Below are 17,600 nucleotides of genomic sequence, written 5' to 3' on the forward strand. Positions count from 1 at the left end.
GGGGGTGGGGGACTAAAATGTCCCCCTTCCAGAATCCCTTCCACCTTGGTCTACAGATTCTATTCCCTAGCCCAGAGCAGTGATTTGGATTCAAATGCCCTGTAACCTTCAGCCTCCTTATTATTCCTTTCTTGACCCTTTATAATCTTACCCAGACCTGGGGGACTTTGGGGTCTCTACTCTTTTATTGACCTGAAGATAGAGGCTGGGAGCAGGGGCATTCCACAGGCTCTTTGGTCTCTCTCGGCTGAGGGTAATTTGGGCATAAACAGGCTATACCCTCTGACTAAATCAATACCTTGGAGAAGGTGGGTCTGAGGGTTAGTTTAGTGGCGCTCTCATAGATCCTGGATGTTGAGGATTTCCCCTCCCTCAGCTCTTAAACGCCAATCTTGTACTATTTCCATGGCCACTCAGTTCAACCCATTTGGTTAGTTAGGTTGCTTATGGGTTAGAAACACATATATCAGCCCTCTTGCCCTTTACTCCCATTCCCAACCCTGGAGGCTTTATACAAGTGCTTAAGTGGGTGGGTATTGGGGAAGAGCAGGGTTTGGGGCATAAGGGACAAATGGGGCATAGTGGGCAGGGGCCCTCCTATTCCAGTAAAGCCAAGTACCCAAAAATAAAAAGAAAAAACAAAGAAAAGTCACAATAAATAAATAAATAAAATTCCCAAATCCTTACTTTTGCCCCTGCCCTTGCTTCCCTTCCCCTGGTTATTGTTGTAGGGGGAGAGGGAAGATGCTAAGAATGGATTTTTTATTTCCTCTCCTACTGGATAGTCAGGGGATCTCCCCAAACTATACCAAGCCCCTCACCTTGCCAGTGGAAGAAAGGAGGCTTGGTGTGGGGCTTTCATTTATTACTCCATTTCTGTCTCTTTCTCATTGTTTGTCTCTGCCTAGTCTCTTGTCTCTTCTGCCTCTCTATTCCTTTGCCTTCTCAGTGTTGCTGTTTGTTCCTGTCTCTATCCCTCTGTACTTCTGTCTCTACATCTCTCTGTCTTCTTGCCAAACCTTCTTACTTGCAAACATCAAACACTCCACCCTAACTATGTCTGTCCCTCCTTTCCCGTTTCCCCAACCCCTTGTCCCTCAACCCCCACCTGCCTCCCTCTGTTGTATTGCACACTGCTTGGTCAGGGAACAAGGTGTGATGTTCATGGGAAGAGGTGGAGGGAGCTCTAGGGCTTGGGGAGATGGGGGCCAGGGCTGGGGTCTCAGGGTAGGGTCTGTGGGGAAAGCATCCACTGTCCCCCACCTTAGGAGCAGCCACAACGATCCACCACCATGCCAGGGATCTTGCCGTAGATAATCTGCTGCTTGTCATTGAAGTAGAGCATGTTGATAGGGGACATCTTGGTAGGGGTGCAGCAGGGCCCAGCAGAGCCTCTCGGATTGGCCTGTTGCACCAAGTGGGTATGCGGATACTTTTGCATGAACATGTACTCGCATTGGCCGGAGCAGTAGTTGGCTTTGTAGCGCTTAGGTGCGATGATCCAGTCCCAACCAAAAGCCTCAAAGTCCACTGTGAGGGGATATCGGCAGCAGCGGGACTCGCTTGAGTGCTCATCACAATCCAGGCCTAGGTTCCGCCGGGACCGTTTTGTGTTCTCTAGGACTCGAAGCTCCATGAAAGGATGCTGAAGGTCAGGGAGAGGGGAAAGAGATGTGACATAGCCCTGAAAAGTTCTTCCCTGTCCCCCCCACCCCCATCTGCCTCTCAATAGTGGCATCAGAACAGAAACCATTGACTTCTTGGCTTTTCCATTGCCCCACCCACCCCATCCTTATCTTGAACTCACTTTTCTTGCCATCTACCATCTCTCAACTCAGCCTTCCCTAGTTCTTTGTCCTGGCAACCTGACCTTCATCAGCCCCTTGGCTCAGGGCCTCATCAACGTCCAGTTTTTGGGTTCCATTATCTGACACCTTTACCCCAAATCCAGTTTTCAGCTGCTGCCTGGCTTGGTTCCCTGAAAAGTGACAGTTGCCACCCCATCCTCCAACTCATCTAGAATCAGCTCCTGGCCTAAGAAGTAATACTGGTCCCCACCTCCCTTTATGTTCCTGGTCTACTTTTTCTAACATCCCCACCTCCTCAGGGCCAGGATACACATATCCACCACCACTTCAGGCCCCCTGCTCACCAGCCCCTCAGCTCCTGGCCCCAGGGAGGTGACAGCCAGGTCTGTGCCACTGGGATCAAAGGCGTTGATCTCGATGCCCCAGTTGCTCTGTGGCTGGCGGAACCAGCTGTGTAGCACTTGCTTGAAGTCGATGCTCTGCCAGTGGCCGGAGCGCGAGTGCAGCTCAATCTTGAGTGAACGGATACGGATGTGACGGCGGCCTCCACCCCCTCCCCCTGCGGTCCCTTCCCCAGTTAGGGGTTTCAGTCGCAAGATCTGCAGGTAGACTGTGGCTGGGCGGGGCACAGGCCGAAGGTACACCCACAGCTGTGCCTTCAGTACCTTTGTGAACATCACCTTGGGGCTGAAGTGGAAATGGCAACAGAGAGGACTGCCATCTGTCTGCACTGCAGGATCCGCTGATAAGAGAGAAGGGAGCACAACATCAGCAAAGGGTATTTGTAGAAAGGATCAGCATCCCTGGGTGGCATTGGCAGTTTGGACTCCTCAGCCTGAGTGTTTCAGCTTTTGCCCTTCTCCTGTGACTATCTTATGGATTATCTGTATGGGGTTTCAGGTACTGAAAACTGCCTCCTCACTTTGGATGAGGGCTCTATCAGTCTTTACTGATCTGTACCAATTCCCTAATCCATTTACTTATCCTAATACACAGGTTCCCCTCTACATTTTAACCTGTAAAGGTAATTATCAGGGAATTCTCCCTTCCCTAACTATTCCCAGAATGTAAGGCTCCAACTTTTTCTGAATCTTTAAGCTCTTCATAGAAGCCATACCTCTTACCACACCTGCTGTCCTTAGGTTACCTTGCCCCATTTCTGCTGATTTGTCTGATGGGCAGGTGGAACCTGGCATCCCCCCGGCAAAAAAAAAAAAAAAGGTGGCCTCAGAGGATATAACTCAGGGTCCAGAGGGAATGTAGGCTAAATTTATCTTATAAACTAAACCAGAACTGAAATCTAGGCTTGTGTCATCCCCGGTAGCACCAGAATGAAACTACCCAAGCACATCCTATGCATCTGACTCCTCATTCCTTTTCTCCTCAAAAGAAGTTTCCTTAGCTGCTTTCTCATCATCACCACCATTAGTGCTTCAGATTTTGAGGGAGGGAAAAATTGTGTTTCTTCCTATTTTCCCAAAGCATCAGAAATAATTCGGGCTGGGGATATAGCTCAGTTGGTAGAGTGCTTACCTTCATTCACAAGGCCCTGGGTTCAGTCCCCAACACCACAAAAACAAAACAAATAATAATTCAACATACCATATCAACTATAATCAGCAGGGTACAGTTGGTGCACACTTGTAATACCAGCTACTCAAGAAGGCTAAGGCAGGAGGATGGCAAGTCTAAGACCAGCCTTAGCAACTTAGCAAGATCCTGTCTCAAAACTTAGGGGAAAAAAGGGATGGGGATGTATGTAGCTCAGTGGTAGAGGAAGTGCCCAGCATGTGTGAAGCCCTGGGTTCAATCCCTAGCACGACAAACAAAATTCAGTAGCTTTTTCTCCCCTGAGATTCCTTTTTTTTTTTTTTTTTTTTGGTCCAGGACCACCAGCAAGTCTACAGAGGTTCAGTATCCCAACTTCACATCTTGACCCTTTCCCCCTTGTTCTGGACCATAAATTAAACCTTGGGGATTAAAGATGATGCTCAATATATCCCTGTGCTCCCAGCTTCTTCCAGTTCCATTTCCTAATGTCTTAGATAGTTTGGGAATGCCCTGAATCATGTTTCTCAAGAATGACCATTCTCATTCTAGATAAGAAGAATCTGGAATGAGCTTTTCCAGGCCCATATAGCTATGATGCAGAAGTCCAGGTAGGCCCTTAGGTATTATGCCCACATAACATTCTGTGTAGTCATGGAGGACTTAACATCCATGAACACTCTCCCACTTCACTCCAGGAGAGGAGGACCTTCTGAATAGGATAGGAAGAAAGTCCTTTGTAATCTTCATATTTTAGGTCACAATACACAAAGTCCTCTGCATCATCGTCTTCCTTGTTTCTCTGAGGTGCAGTGTTCTGTTAGTCCTCCCATTTATCCTACTGGCTAGAGCTTCAGTAATGATGTAATAGAGTGGGGCTTGGGGAATGGAAATTCAGAGATTAGGAGAGTAGCTGGGGCAAGGAAGCTACTGGTGAGCTCTGGAATGACAAGCAACAATCCAAATGGCATATTATGCCTAACTTAGGCATAGGAAGTGTCTATTTCTTGCTATTAAGATACTCATTTTGAGGGTGGACACTGTCAATACTATATATTTTACTCACCACTGTAGCTTTAGTGCTTCCCATAGTACCAAGCAGTATTCAATAAATACATGCTGAATGAACTCCCAATTTTCAGTTACACAGGCAAGTGCTTGAGAGTTCTTCCTAAACTGTCCTTGGCTACATTGAAGTGGGTTTAACCACTGTTTGACTCCTCATCTGGCCTTTCCCATAGACTTCTTGGTATGATAGTAATGATTCTTGATTTAGGTGCTGAGCATTAAAGAATGTGAAAATAGTAGTAGTTTCTCAATAAGTGTTTGGTTTTCTAAACTCGAAACATACCCTACTACCTTTAGCTGACCTAAGATTTGAAGGTGAGGGATTGGGCACTTGATCCTTTGGTTCCTTCAGATAAAGGATTGCCCATCCCAGGGAATCCTCATACACTTCTCCACTGGATGGGAGACTAGTCAGTACTACTAGGGGACAGGACATAGGGAGAAAGTAAAGAGAAAGGTGAAGAGTCAGGAAAGACTGGAGAAGGTGAGGGAAGTAAGAATCAAGAAGATCCAGGAATGAAGTCAGGTTAGTAGAGATAGGCAGAAAAACGGAGGTTGTAGAAAGATTGTGGTATGAGAAGAAATAAGTTTGGGAGTTGGAGAACACCAGGGTTGAGTAGAAAGGAGTGGGTGGGGGTTAAAAAGCTAGAGGTGGGAGGGAGCTAAACCTGGTGGGGTAAAGATAAGAGGACAGAAAAGGTAGAGAGGGAGAAACAAAGAATAAGCAGGTAGAGCTATAGAGGGAAAGGGGCTTGGGAGAATCCTTAACAGCTCTGATGGGAAAGGGAGGGGGCCACATGTGTGTTGGATTGATCTGGTTGGTGGCAGGCAGCAGGTCAGGTTTAGTAGGCGGTGCTGCTGGGGGAGAGAGGTCATTGCACTATTTTCAGCAAAAGCCCAACCCCCTCCTTACTTACGGCCTCCCCTTTCCACCCCCAACTACACACCCTTTTCCAACTCAGGCTAGAAGGCCTAGGGGCAGGAGGTTGGGCTGAGAGGGCAGGGGCCTCTCTGTATGGGGAGGAGAGAGAAACTGAGGGGCTGGGCTCGGCTCCCAGAAGGGCAGGGGGCTGGGTTCCCAGGATGAAGGCTGGGGTGGGAGAGCCTGAGAGGGTAGAGGGAACTAGGGCAAGCAAAGCAGTCTAGGCGAGGTGGGGGCTGGGGTCCAGGGTTGAAGGCTGGGGGAGGGGAGACAGGGGGAGGGGAGCAGAGGCCATCTCTGCTGACAAACACCTCCCCCGATTAGCAGAGCACAAGTCTCTTATTAAAGCGGGTCCCTGGGGATTAGACTATAAAAGTCTCTTTTTCCTTTTCCCCTCTCTCCCTCCCCCCTCCCTCCACTCCCCCTCCCTCTCTTAAGAGCTCAGCTAGGCTCTTAAAGGGGACGTACAATACCTGGCTGGAGACCCAGTTCCCTAGTTATCCAAGTACTGTTGGTGGCACAAGAGTGGAAGTTGGGGTGAGACACCAACTGCTGGTGCCTCCTTCAGTCTTAACCTTCATTGCCCCATCCATGCATGCAGGGTCCCTTCACTTCCCACATCCCCACTACAGAGCTAATTCTGAGCTCAGACCTATAGCTAAGGAATGCTAGGCATAGTGAGGAGCAAGGGGAAGTCCAAGGCCCTGTCACCCATCCTGGGAATTCTCACACACTATACCACACAGACCAGAGCATCTTTTCCCTCTGTACCCTTCATCTTCTTCCAGCAAACTCTTGATCAGAATTCTTCTACTACTGTTTCCTAAAATCCCCACCCCCACCCCTGCCCTAGGTCAATCTCAGACTGACCCCAGCTTCCACAAGCAGAAGTCTTAAAAGGAGCAGAAGGGAGACTGAGGAAACAGGATCAGATCTCCAGCCCTTGGTGCGGGGTGCATAGCTCGCCTGTGTGCGCGTGCACACAAACACACATACAAACACATACACACACAAATCCAGTTAGTTTTCCTGGTTAGTTTTCTTTACAGTCCTGAATAAGTATGGTTCAGTTGAGTTCTACAGAAACACATTTGGCATTACCAGGTACTAAACCTCCCAGATGCACACCTGGGTTCCTGTGCCTCTCCTATGGATGTGGGCCACTAGGACCCTCAGCCCCCAGCATTTTATTACCCATCTGCCAATAAACCAGTCTCCCCCCTCTTCTGTTCAGAGCCATAAACCAAACTGGGGGGTGGGGGACCTTGCCAAACCACCAGGGAATAAGAGAGGGCTTGGTTCCCTGGAGTTGAAGAGTCAGGGGAGACTCAGTGGGGGAGGGGAAGAGGGAGTCACCTGACCTTAGGGAAAGATAGAGTTGGGGGTAGTGGTATTGGCCTGGATTTTCCAGGCCATAAAATTTCAAAGCAGCTCATGTCTATTAACGTGTTCAGTATTCAGCTTCCTTAAGCCAGGGACTCGGATGCCTGGGTCTCCCCCAACACCCGTCCAGTTTTTTCTCATTCTCCCTTGGGTCTTCCTCTCTCTTAAGTCCAGTTGCCATCGGGCCCGGTGAATAAGGGACGGAACACTGAGGTTTAAGTAACCAAATGATTGTCCTTAAGCCCCCAGCGCAATGGAGTTATCTTGAGATCGGTCGGTACCAAGAAGACAGTTTTCCTGGCCCCTTGGGATACCCAGTGTGAGACACGGCTCAGGATGAAAAGGGTGCCAGCTGGGCTGCCAGGAGGAACACTGGGTTCTGGGATCCTATTCCTGGGACAGAGAGGGGCACTCGGTTCTCTGGAGCCGGGTGGGCGCGTTGCGGAGCATCGGGCGGGGAGTTGGTGCCAGGACCATGGGAAGACAGAGTACTGCGGCCCAGCTGGGAGCCTCCCAATTCTGTTCTCTAGTCATCCCCACCCGTGGCCCTTCAGGACAGAGTGTCTGCCTAGTCCCCAAAGCTGCGGGCCTCAGCTTCCCCCCGCCCCCGACTCCTTTAACGGGGGTCTTTCTCGCACACCGGGGTTGGGAGGCAGTATCTTGCAACCCGTCGCGTTTGCCCCCTCCCACCTCCAGGAACAGGGCCTGCACACAACTCCGTTGCCCAGCTTCACCGCTGGAAAAAAGTTCTGTGGAATAGCCCCGGGTCCCTAATCCATCAAGTTTTCTCAGAAAACGCTTCCGGGCCGAAGCAGCCGGGAGCGCCCGGCTTGGAAGCCAGAGGCGCCCTTCCCAGAGCCGAGCCAGCAACGCACCGCTTGAGCCCCGAAGCCCACTTACTCTCCTGGGCCATGCTAATGACGGTCTCGGTGGTGGCGTGGTACTCGTCTTCCTCCAGGAAGTCCTCGGGCTGCAGCGCGTCGCCCTGGAAGTCATGCAGGTCCAGGATCTGCTGCAGCGGCGGCGCCTTGGGCAGCAGCTGCTTCACCACCTCTCGGCTGATGTTGGGCGCCTCCTTGAGCCGCAGTTTGCTTAGGATCTGCGACTTGATGCTCTCCAGGCGCAGCTCGCGGCTATGCTGCCGCCACACGCACACGGGGCAGCCGTCCGGCTCGGGCGCCACGGACGGGGCCGGCCGACTGGAACGCTCCCCCCCGGCCCCGGCCGCCGCCGCCGCCGCCGCCGCCGCCGCCGCCGCCGCGGGGCCCTCGGCCGCCTCCCCCCGGGGCCGCAGCTCCAGGGCGAGGAGCAGGAAGCCCAGCAGCAGCGGGGCCGCGAGCACCATGCTGGAGGGGAGGGGAGGAGGACTGGGGGGCGGGGACGCCGGAGTCCCGCAGGGAGGGGGCGGAGGGAAGAGGGAGGGAGGAGGAGGGGGTCCGGGCGGCGCGGGATTGGGGGCTGCCCGGCCGAGGGGGGGCCGGGGGGGCCGGGGGCGGCGGGCGCGCGGGCGGGGCGGGCGAGCGGCCGGGGCGGGCGGCTGGGGGGGCCCGAGCCCGGGCCAGGCCCTTTATAGCCCCGGCCCCCGTGTCGTCAGCGGCCGCGATTGGCTGCGGAGCCAACAAAAGAGGTAGCGCTGTCATCCGAGGCGAGAGAGGGAGCCGGAGAGAGCGGAGGAAAAGAGAGAGGGAGGGAGCGAGGGAGCAAGGGCCCAGAGAAAGGTGAAGAGACAGGAGAGGGGGAGGGGGTAGGTATAGAGGGAAAGTCAGAGTCAGAGAGACCTAGGAGAGACTGGAGGGATAAGGGAAGAAGAGACAAATCCAGAGAGACAGGAAGAGAGGTAAGAAAGACAGAGAGACAGACAAAGGAGGGAAAAGAAGAGTCGGATGGGACTAGACAGAGGTGAGAGACTTAGTTAGAATAAGAGAAGGGGTAGAGTTAGGGTGGAGAGAATCGGAGACAGAGATAAAGGAATGTCCAAAGAGAGGTGCGGCTAAACAAGGGAAGACTGAGGGGACATAGAGATGGGAACAGGGGCAGAGGAACCGATAGGACAGAGACCAGTACCCTGGAAAGACAAAGGGAGAGGGCCACAGACTGGGAGATACCAAGGGAGCCCCTGAGAAGGCAGACCAAAGGATCAGGGCAAAAGCAGACTCCTGAGGGAAGGGGTGACAGCCACAAGAGTCAACCTTGGTGGGAGCACAGAGAGCCCAAAAGGGAGAAGGTGAAGAACTTGAGTCCAAAAGAGCCCCATCTGCCAGAGGTAGCTAAAGAAGAAGACATGAGGAACCAGACTTAGTGGTACACACCTGCAATCCTGGCCACTAATGACGCTGAGAGAGGAGAATTGCAAGTTTGAGGCCAGCCTGGCAATTTAGCAAGACGCTGTCTCAAAACAAAAAATTTAATGGGCTGGGGATGTAGCTCAGTGGTAGAGTGCTCTGGGTTCGATCCCCAGTACCTCCCAAAATAATTAATAAACTAATAAATTAATTAACATAAAATGAAGAACAAAATAATGAGGGAGCCCCAGCACAGTAGCAGGCAGGGTGGCACACCTTTCATCCTGGTGTCATCCCAAGGTTAAAGCAGGAAGATGCAAATTTGACAAACCTGGACAATTTAACAAGATCCTATCTCAAAATAAAGTGTTAATTTTTTTAATTTTATTAATTTTTTGTTGTTGTTGTAGATGGACACAATGCCTTTATTTTGTTGATTTATTTTTATGCAGTGCTGAGGGTCAAACCCAGTGCCTCACATGTGCTGGGCAAGCGCTCTATCACTGAGCCATAACCCCAGCCCTCAAAATAAAGTTTGTTTGTTTTTTAAATTTTTAAATATTTATTATTTTTAGTTGTAGTTGGACACAATACCTTTATTTTATTTATTTATTTTTATGTGTGCTGAGGATCAAACCCAGGGCCTCACACGTGCTAGGCAAGTGCTCTACTGCTGAGCCACACCCCAGCTCCTGTTTGTTTTTTAAGAGAATGGGGATGTAGCTTTTTGGTAGAGGATATGCCTACCATGTAGGCCCTGGGTTCAATACTCAGTATTTCCAGTATCCCTCATTCCACCCAAAACAACAACAAAAACCATGGAGGCCACTATGTTTTAGAGAGGAATCTGGAGCTATGAATATCTACCTATGCCTTTGGACCTGCAGGATCTTAGATGCCTGAGAAGGGGCTCAAAGTTGCATGGGTGAGGATGGGGAGAGGTCTATTTTCAGATGTCTGAAAGGCAGCAAGTTACAAGAGGAGAAATCCAGAGGTGGTCATCTTCAAGTATGACCATGGACAAAGCCAGAAGACAGAGTGAAAGAGTGCAAAGTGACAAAATTATTTGAAGGTGCTTAACATCTGATGCTGGATACCTCTTCCCAGACATCAGTTTCTCCAAGCTTTCTCCTCCACTTCCTCCTCCTCCTCCTTCTCTTTTGAGGCAGGATCTCACAAAGTTTACCAGGCTGGCTTCTAAATTGTCATCTTTCTGCCACTGCCTCTTGAGTATCTGGGGTTATAGGCATGTGCCACCACAACATCCAGCTCCAGCCTTATTCCGTTTCTTTCTTCTTTTTTTGATACTGGGACCTGAACTTAAGGATACTTTACCTTTGAGCTATATCCCCAGTCCTTTTGATTTTTTATTTTGATACAGGGTCTTACTAAGTTGTTCACAGCTTCACTGAATTGCTGAGGCTGGCCTCTAACTTGTGATCCTCTTGCCTTAGCCTCCCAAGCCACCAGCATTACAGGCATGGGCTACCATCCCTGGCCCAGGTTTATTTCTTAATCCCAAGTTCCAGAAGATCACTAGGAAAATTGAAGATGTTTGAGGAATCATGTTTTACTCATTTCCTGACATTTTCTTTTTTGATTCTAATTAGTTATACATGACAGTAGAATGCATTTTTTTTTTTTTTGTGGTATCTGGGATTGAACTCAGGGGCATTCAACCCCTGAGTCACATCCCCAGCCCTATTTTGTATTTTATTTAGAGACAGGGTCTCACTGAGTTTCTTAGTACCTTACAGTTGCTGAGGCTGGCTTTGAACTTGAGATCCTCCTGCCTCAGCTCCCAAGCCACAGGGATTACAGGCATGGGTCAAGGTGCCTGTCCCGTAGAATGCATTTTGACACATTGTACACAAATGGAGAATAACTTCTCATTCCTCTGGCTGTACATGGTGCTGAGTCACACCAGTAGTGTATTCATACATGTATATAGGGTAATAATGTCTATCTCATTCTACTATCCTTCCCATCCCTATCGCGCCACCCCTCCACTCACTCCCCTCTGCACAATCCAAAGTTTCTTCATTTTTTTTTCCTGCCCGCCCCACAACTATGGATCAGCATCCACTTATTAGAGAAAACAAAGTTATGGAATGCTTCGGGAATTTGTGTGTCATTCTAGGGGTCATGCTAATCTTCTCTATATTGGTCCAAATTTAGTATATATGCTGCCCAAATAAGCACTCCTGGAACTTTCAATCCGCCCCCCCCAAGGAATTGAACCCAGGGGTGCTTAATACTAAGCCACATCCTTTTTTATTTTTCATTTTGAGACAGAGTCTTGCTAAATTGCTTAGTGCCTCGCTAAATTGCTGAGGCTGGCTTTTGAACTTGAAATCCTCTTGCCTGAGCCTCCTGAGATGCTGGGATTATAGGCATGTACCACCACCCCGGCACTTTAAATGTTTGTTGAATAAATGGATGAATTTCATTATTGAGTTGCTCAGACCAAGCCAAGGGGTTTACTCTTTGGAATTTGAGCCCAATAAAATATCATAAAGTTGACTTGGCATAAACATAAGAGCAAAGTTGGGTTGGAGAACTGGAGTGGAATAAGGAAGAAACTGAGGGTTCAGGTGTGAGGAGAGGGGCTAGGAAAAACAACCCATGGAGCTTTTAATAGATGATCCGTTTCCATGGGGAACAGGAACTGAGATAACAATGGAATGAACAAAAAAACTTAGCTCGTTCCTTCATTTGCCTTGGACCAAGATATGGGTATCTCAGAATTTCATCAAGTTTATTTTTTTAATTTTTTTATTCTTTTTACCTATAACATGGGGATCACAATGCCTACCCTCAGCTGGTTGTGAGAATTACATAGTGATCAGTCGATAGAAGTGCTCGTGAACTTTTCTGTGTGTGTGTGTGTGTGTGTGCGTGGTATGGAACATTGAATCCATGGCCTCACACACACTAGGCAAATGCTGTACCATGGAGCTATATCCTTATTCCTTTACAAAATTATATATCTGTATATATGTACATATATACATGTATATGTGTGTGTGTGTATATAAACTGGTGATTGTACCCAGGGATGCTTTACCACTGAGATACATCCCCAGTCCTTTTTATTTTTAGATGGGGTCTCATTGCTGAGGGTCTTGCTAAGTTGCTGAGGTTGGCCTTGAACTTCTGATATTTCTGCCTACGCCTCATGAGTCACTTGGATTACAGGCATGTGCCATCAAGGTGTCTAAAATATTTATATTTTGAGACAGGGTCTTGCTGAGTTACCCAGACTGGCCTCAAACTTGTAATCCTCCTGCTTCTGCCTCTTGAGTAGAGTAGCTGGGATTATAGGTGGGTGCCATTGTACCTGACTTTTTTTCCCCTCCTTTTTTTTTTTGTGGTGCTAGGGATTGAACCCAGAGTTTTGTGCAAGGGAGGCAAGCACTCTACCCACTAAGCTATATCCCCAGCGTACTTTTTCTCCATCTTTTTAAAAAATATGTATTTATTTTTAAGTTGTAGTTGGACACAATAAATTTTATTTATTTATTAATATTTGAACCCAGGGCCTCGAATGTGCTAGGAGAGTGCTCTACCGCTGAGCCCCAGCCCCAGCCCCTTTTTCTCCTTCTTAATGATTCTTTTTTTTTTTTTTCCTTTTTGATCTCCCAGAGGCTTTACCACATTATTCTGGTTTGTCCCATCATCTAAAATGTTTCTGTAATGTCACTTCCTCAACAAACTTGTAAACACCTTGAGAGAAGAGGTGGTGTCATCTCCTTCTGCTCCTGTAAAGAAGGCAGCACATGGGCTAAGGGTATAGCTCGGTGGTAGAGTGCTTGCCCAGCATGTGTGAGCCCTGAAATTTGAGTATCAGTACTTTAAAAATGAATAAATGAATATGAAGGCAGCCCAATCTTTATTTCCTCACCAAACATGAATATAATGGCAGGTGCAGAGAAATGATATGCAAAGATAATACTCAGGGAATGGATAGTCCAAACAAGACAATAAATAAACAGTATTACCCCAAACTCCAGGACAGAGAGATGCCTCCTGAACATGTCCATCTGGATAACCCAAGGCACTCAAACATCACAGCTCAAGTAGAGAATTCCTTCTCTTCCCTAAAATATGACCCACCTAAGTTTTTTTTTTTTTTGTACCAAACATGGAAGTCGGGAGAGCTTAACCAGTGAACTACAGCCCTAGCCATTTTTATTTTTTATTTTTTATTTTTATTTTTTTTTAAAAAGCAGGGGGGGCATTGATACCTAATATATGAAGATAACATATGCGCAGTTCCTGGTATGTAGTGGCTTTTTTTTTTTTAGAGAGAGAGAGAGAGAGAGAGAATTTTAATATTTATTTTTTAGTTTTCGGGGGACACAACATCTTTATTTGTATGTGGTGCTGAGGATCGAACCCGGGCCGCACGCATGCCAGGTGAGCGCGCTACCACTTGAGCCACATCCCCAGCCCTTTTTTTTTAATTTTGAGATAGGGTCTCTTTACATTGCTGAGGCTGGTTTTGAACTTGTGATCCTTCTGCCTCAGCCTTCTGAGCCATTGGGATTACAGACATGTGTCACTGCACCTGGCTCACCTGCAGGGTTTCTTTCTTTCTTTCTAAATATTGTATTTATTTATTTATTTTTATGTAGTTCTGAGGATGGAACCCAGTGCCCCACACATGCCAAGCGAGTGCTCTACCGTCGAGCCACAACCTTATCCCCCACTTGCAGTTTTTCATTAGTGAATGGCAACCACCTAAGCTAGATACCTGGAAGTATTATTCCATTCTTCTTATATTCTTGAATCTGCATAAGTTTTTCTTCTTCACAGAACAACTCCTTGGCTGGGGGTTGGAGTTCAGTGATACAGTATATGCTTAGTATGTTTGAGTCCCAGGGTTAGATACCCAGCACCCAATTCCCCCTGCCTCCCACAATCTCTAGGCCAAATTTACTCTTTCCTTAGCTCTCAGCATAGATGAGATTTAGGCATGACATCCAGAAGTCCTATGCTGACTCTAGCTTCTTGACTGCAACAAGGCTGCCTGGGCTCCAGTTCCAGTAGCCCCCCTTTTCTGGCTGTGTGAACTTCAACGATTTTTACTATTCTACCACTAAGGGGCACTCTACTCGAGCTACATCCCCAGCCCTTTTTATGTGTTTATTATTGAGAAGGCTGGCCTTGAACTTGTGATCCTCCTGCTTCAGCTTCCCAAGTAGTTGGAATTAGCAGGCATGTGTGTGCCCAGCTTTGAAAGTTCTTAAAAGTCTTTAAAGAAGATGAGATACATCTTATTTGATGAGATACATCTTATTTGTAAGATGAAGATACAAATATTATACCTATTTCATAGAATTATTAGGATTAAATATCTGGTAAAACACCATTCTAATAGGATAAATACTCTTCCCCCAATTTTATAACCATTACACTGGAACTTGAGAGCATTAACTTTTTTTTTTTGTTTTTAGTTCTTGATGGACACAATAACTTTTTTTTTTTTTTTTTAATTTTTACGTGGTGCTGAGGATTGAACCCAGTGCCTTCCACATGGGAGGCAAGCACTCTACCACTGAGCTATAATCCCAGCCCGAGAGCATTAACTTTTTCACCAAAGTTTTTCTCAGATGCTTTGAATACAACAATGAATGAGTTGGATGGGGAGAGAAAACTGTATATTTGTATCCATGAGGGGTTTCTGTTGTCTGCCAAATATCGGGGACTAACAATCAGAAACAGTTTGTGAGACAGAAAGGATTTCCATCTCCTGGCTTTCTGCCCACTGACTACAGGTAATCCAATAAATTGACAAGACTGCCATCTGGTGGTAGAATTTAGGATGCCAGTTCCTTGGAGGTGGAACTAAAATCATCCTGTTTTTTCTTACTAGTACTTGGAGGATTTTCATTTTAGATTTCTAGTTGGAGAAATGTCTCTCCTGCCCCTGGGAATCGAGCCCAGAGTCTCACACATGTTAGACACTCTCTCTACTGAGCTGAGCTACATCTTGTCTTTTCTATAAACCCATATAGATCTTGCCTTTTGAGTTCCATCAGGTTTGGTCCTGTCGGGTACCTCTGAGTTGAAGGAGTTAATCCCTAGGAGGTTTCTTTTAGGAGCTTCAAAACTCCAGCTGTCCCAGACCCAGTCCTGAAGAAGGGCCCTTGGTGATTTTACAAAAAAAAAAAAGAGTTGGAAGACAGTACACTTTAACATCTTTGCTTATCCCGGTACGTGGTAACCATGACTTGGAGTCCTGCCCACTGTCCTGGTCTCCCAGGCAACTGCTTGCTAAGGATGTAACTCCCTGCATTACCCAGATAACCTTCAGGCCCGCCTCCTTTAAGGTCCTGACTGGTTCACAGCAAATGTGGGATGGGGCCTGAGGGAGGCATTTAGATTTGAAGGTTGTGAGTTGTCACCAGAGGAGATGGTATTGCTGGAGGAGCTGAATGAAGTTTCAGGACCTAGCAGAGGGAAAAACATGCTGGTGCTGGTGTGTCCTGTTAGAGGATCCATTAACATTCTTAGGAAAAGTTAATGAAGCTCCTGAGAGCCAGTTGCCAGAGTTTGAGGTCAGAGATGCCTGAGCCACTACAGGTGCTGTTGCCATAATAGGGGAACTGAGTTAAGGAGGAGAGACTTCTGTTATCCTGCATCCCTATGGTGCAGGCCACCTCCACCTTGTCTGATGGACTGCTTTGTCCATCAGAGCTGGGCACTGACTTCTCTTTTTTTTTTTTTTCCCCTTGGTACTGGGGACTGAACCTAGGGACACTCTACCACTGAGCTACATCCCCAACCCCTTTTAAAATTTATTTTGAGACAGGTCTCACTAAGTTGCTAAGGCTGGCCCCGAACTTGTGATCTCCTGCCTCAGCCTCCCAAGTCACTGGGATTCCATTGCATGTGCCACTGTATCAGGTAGGAGTAGAAATTTTCCTCTCCTCCTCAGGGAGGATTCCCAGTCTAAATCACCTCTCCCTTTTTATGTTCCTAAAGGTCCTATTTTTGGGTTTAGTGTGCTCATTCCTTGGTGTAGGGACTTTCTCAAGAGGGGAGGTGTTGGGTGATTGAACTGTAGCTCTGGTGGAGAGGCCTCTCTAAAGGCTTATTTCCCCCTCAACACTACAGCTTGTGCCTCTGGGGATATGGGGAGGTTCTTCTGGGCTAGGGGTTGTATAGAGTTGTTGGACCCTTCCCAGACCTCTGACTATGTAATTAGTGTCCTCTCATTCTCTCCCACACTGGGCTCTAAACCCTATAATTATCTTGCCTGAGCCGCTTGGCAGTGCTGTTAACCTCTTTTGCCCCAAGGTCCTCTAAGAGAAGTTGGGGATTGAGAGAAGAGAGCCAAAGAGTTTGCATTTGAGGCTGTGGTGATGGTAGTGTAGATTTGATACAACTGGAGAACTCCAAGAATCATTGAGGGTCATGATTTCAGTCTTAAGGAATGGGCCAGCCTTCCTAACTCAACTGGAGGCAAACCCCTTCCTCTCTTCACTCTCTCTCCCCCCCTTTCTTTTTGCTACTGGGGATTGAACCCAGGGGTGCTTAACTACTGAGCTACATCTCCAGCCCTTTTAAATTTTAAGACAGGGTCTAGCTAAGTTGCTCGGGGCCTTGCTAAATTGCTGAGGCTGGCTCTGAACTTGCAATCCTCCTGCCTCAGCATACCTCTAGATCTTAAGGCTTGGTATTCCCATGTCTCCCCACCTCTTCCCTGTTTTTCTCACTTGCTCCCTCTTCAGGTCAATGGTGAAGACCTTACTAAAGGCCCTGGTGGAGATGGTGGCAAAAGCAGGCTGCATTGCCTAGCCTCGCCAGCAGGAGGTGCCACATTCCAGCTCCTGGTCAAAGAAAAGGTGGGATCTCAGAGCAATTTCTGCTTCTTCAGCGATATCAAAACGCCAGCAGCTGGGCTGATCCAGAAGGTTACAAAGCATGACCTGGATTGCCAGGTGGGGTAAGCTGGAGAGAAGCAGAGGGCAACTGAAGGCTGAAGTGTTAGGAAGAAATCCATTCTCTAGGGGACAAGTAAGGAGAGAGTATAGGGCAATGCAGATCAAAGTTGTTCCCAGATGAGAGGTGGTATGTTTATGCATCTTCATGTTCATGTATGTGCACTTGCATATGTGTGTGAGACACACATACACACACATACAGGAGGGAGGGAGGGAGAAAGAGAGAGAGAGAGAGAGAGAGAGAGAGAGAGAGAGAGAGGAGAGAGAGAGAAATAGCATTGGTGAAGGTATGAGGACAATCAGAGGGTGTGGCTAAGAAGATGTAAAGGCAGGACAAATGGCTCTGGGCTCTACCTAGGGATGCCAGTACACCCACACCCCATTCCAACCCTTCCTCTTCTCACTTCCAGTTTTCTGAGCTGTAAGACCACATTCTTGTGGAGGAATACAACTGGTTTGAGAATAGCCTGGGTGAGTGGTTTTCCCCCAAGGCCTTCAGGCCCTGCCTAGACCTTTTGACCCTTTTGACCTTTCAAGCCCAAGGAACAGGTCTGAGGTAGGCACCCAGCCCCCAGCACTGCCTATTTCTTATTTTTCCCATGTTCATTTCAGGAGAAACGTTAGTTGTGAGGCTCTG

The 17,600-nt window shown here is 47.9% G+C and overlaps 1 protein-coding gene and 1 non-coding gene across 2 annotated transcripts; both read right to left on the reverse strand.

Moving 5' to 3' along the window:
- Positions 1–12: 12 nt before the first annotated feature.
- Positions 13–8,074, reverse strand: Gdf11 (growth differentiation factor 11). Its single transcript, XM_046466692.2, has 3 exons — positions 7,630–8,074; positions 2,153–2,550; positions 13–1,645 (listed from the first exon to the last, which is right to left on the reverse strand). Exons 1-3 carry the CDS (start codon positions 8,072–8,074, stop codon positions 1,265–1,267), a joined length of 1,224 nt encoding a protein of 407 aa, XP_046322648.1. The 3' UTR covers positions 13–1,264.
- A 3,037-nt stretch (positions 8,075–11,111) lies between these two features.
- On the reverse strand, positions 11,112–11,213 carry LOC124108343 (U6 spliceosomal RNA). Its single transcript, XR_006856656.1, has one exon. It is a non-coding gene; the product is annotated as a U6 spliceosomal RNA (small nuclear RNA).
- Between the last annotated feature and the right edge of the window lie 6,387 nt (positions 11,214–17,600).

Source organism: Marmota monax, unplaced genomic scaffold (genome assembly GCF_021218885.2).
Source record: "Marmota monax isolate L192 unplaced genomic scaffold, Marmota_monax_Labrador192_F-V1.1 WCK01_AAM20220418_F8-fsc00151, whole genome shotgun sequence".
NCBI classification, from domain to species: Eukaryota; Metazoa; Chordata; class Mammalia; order Rodentia; family Sciuridae; genus Marmota; species Marmota monax.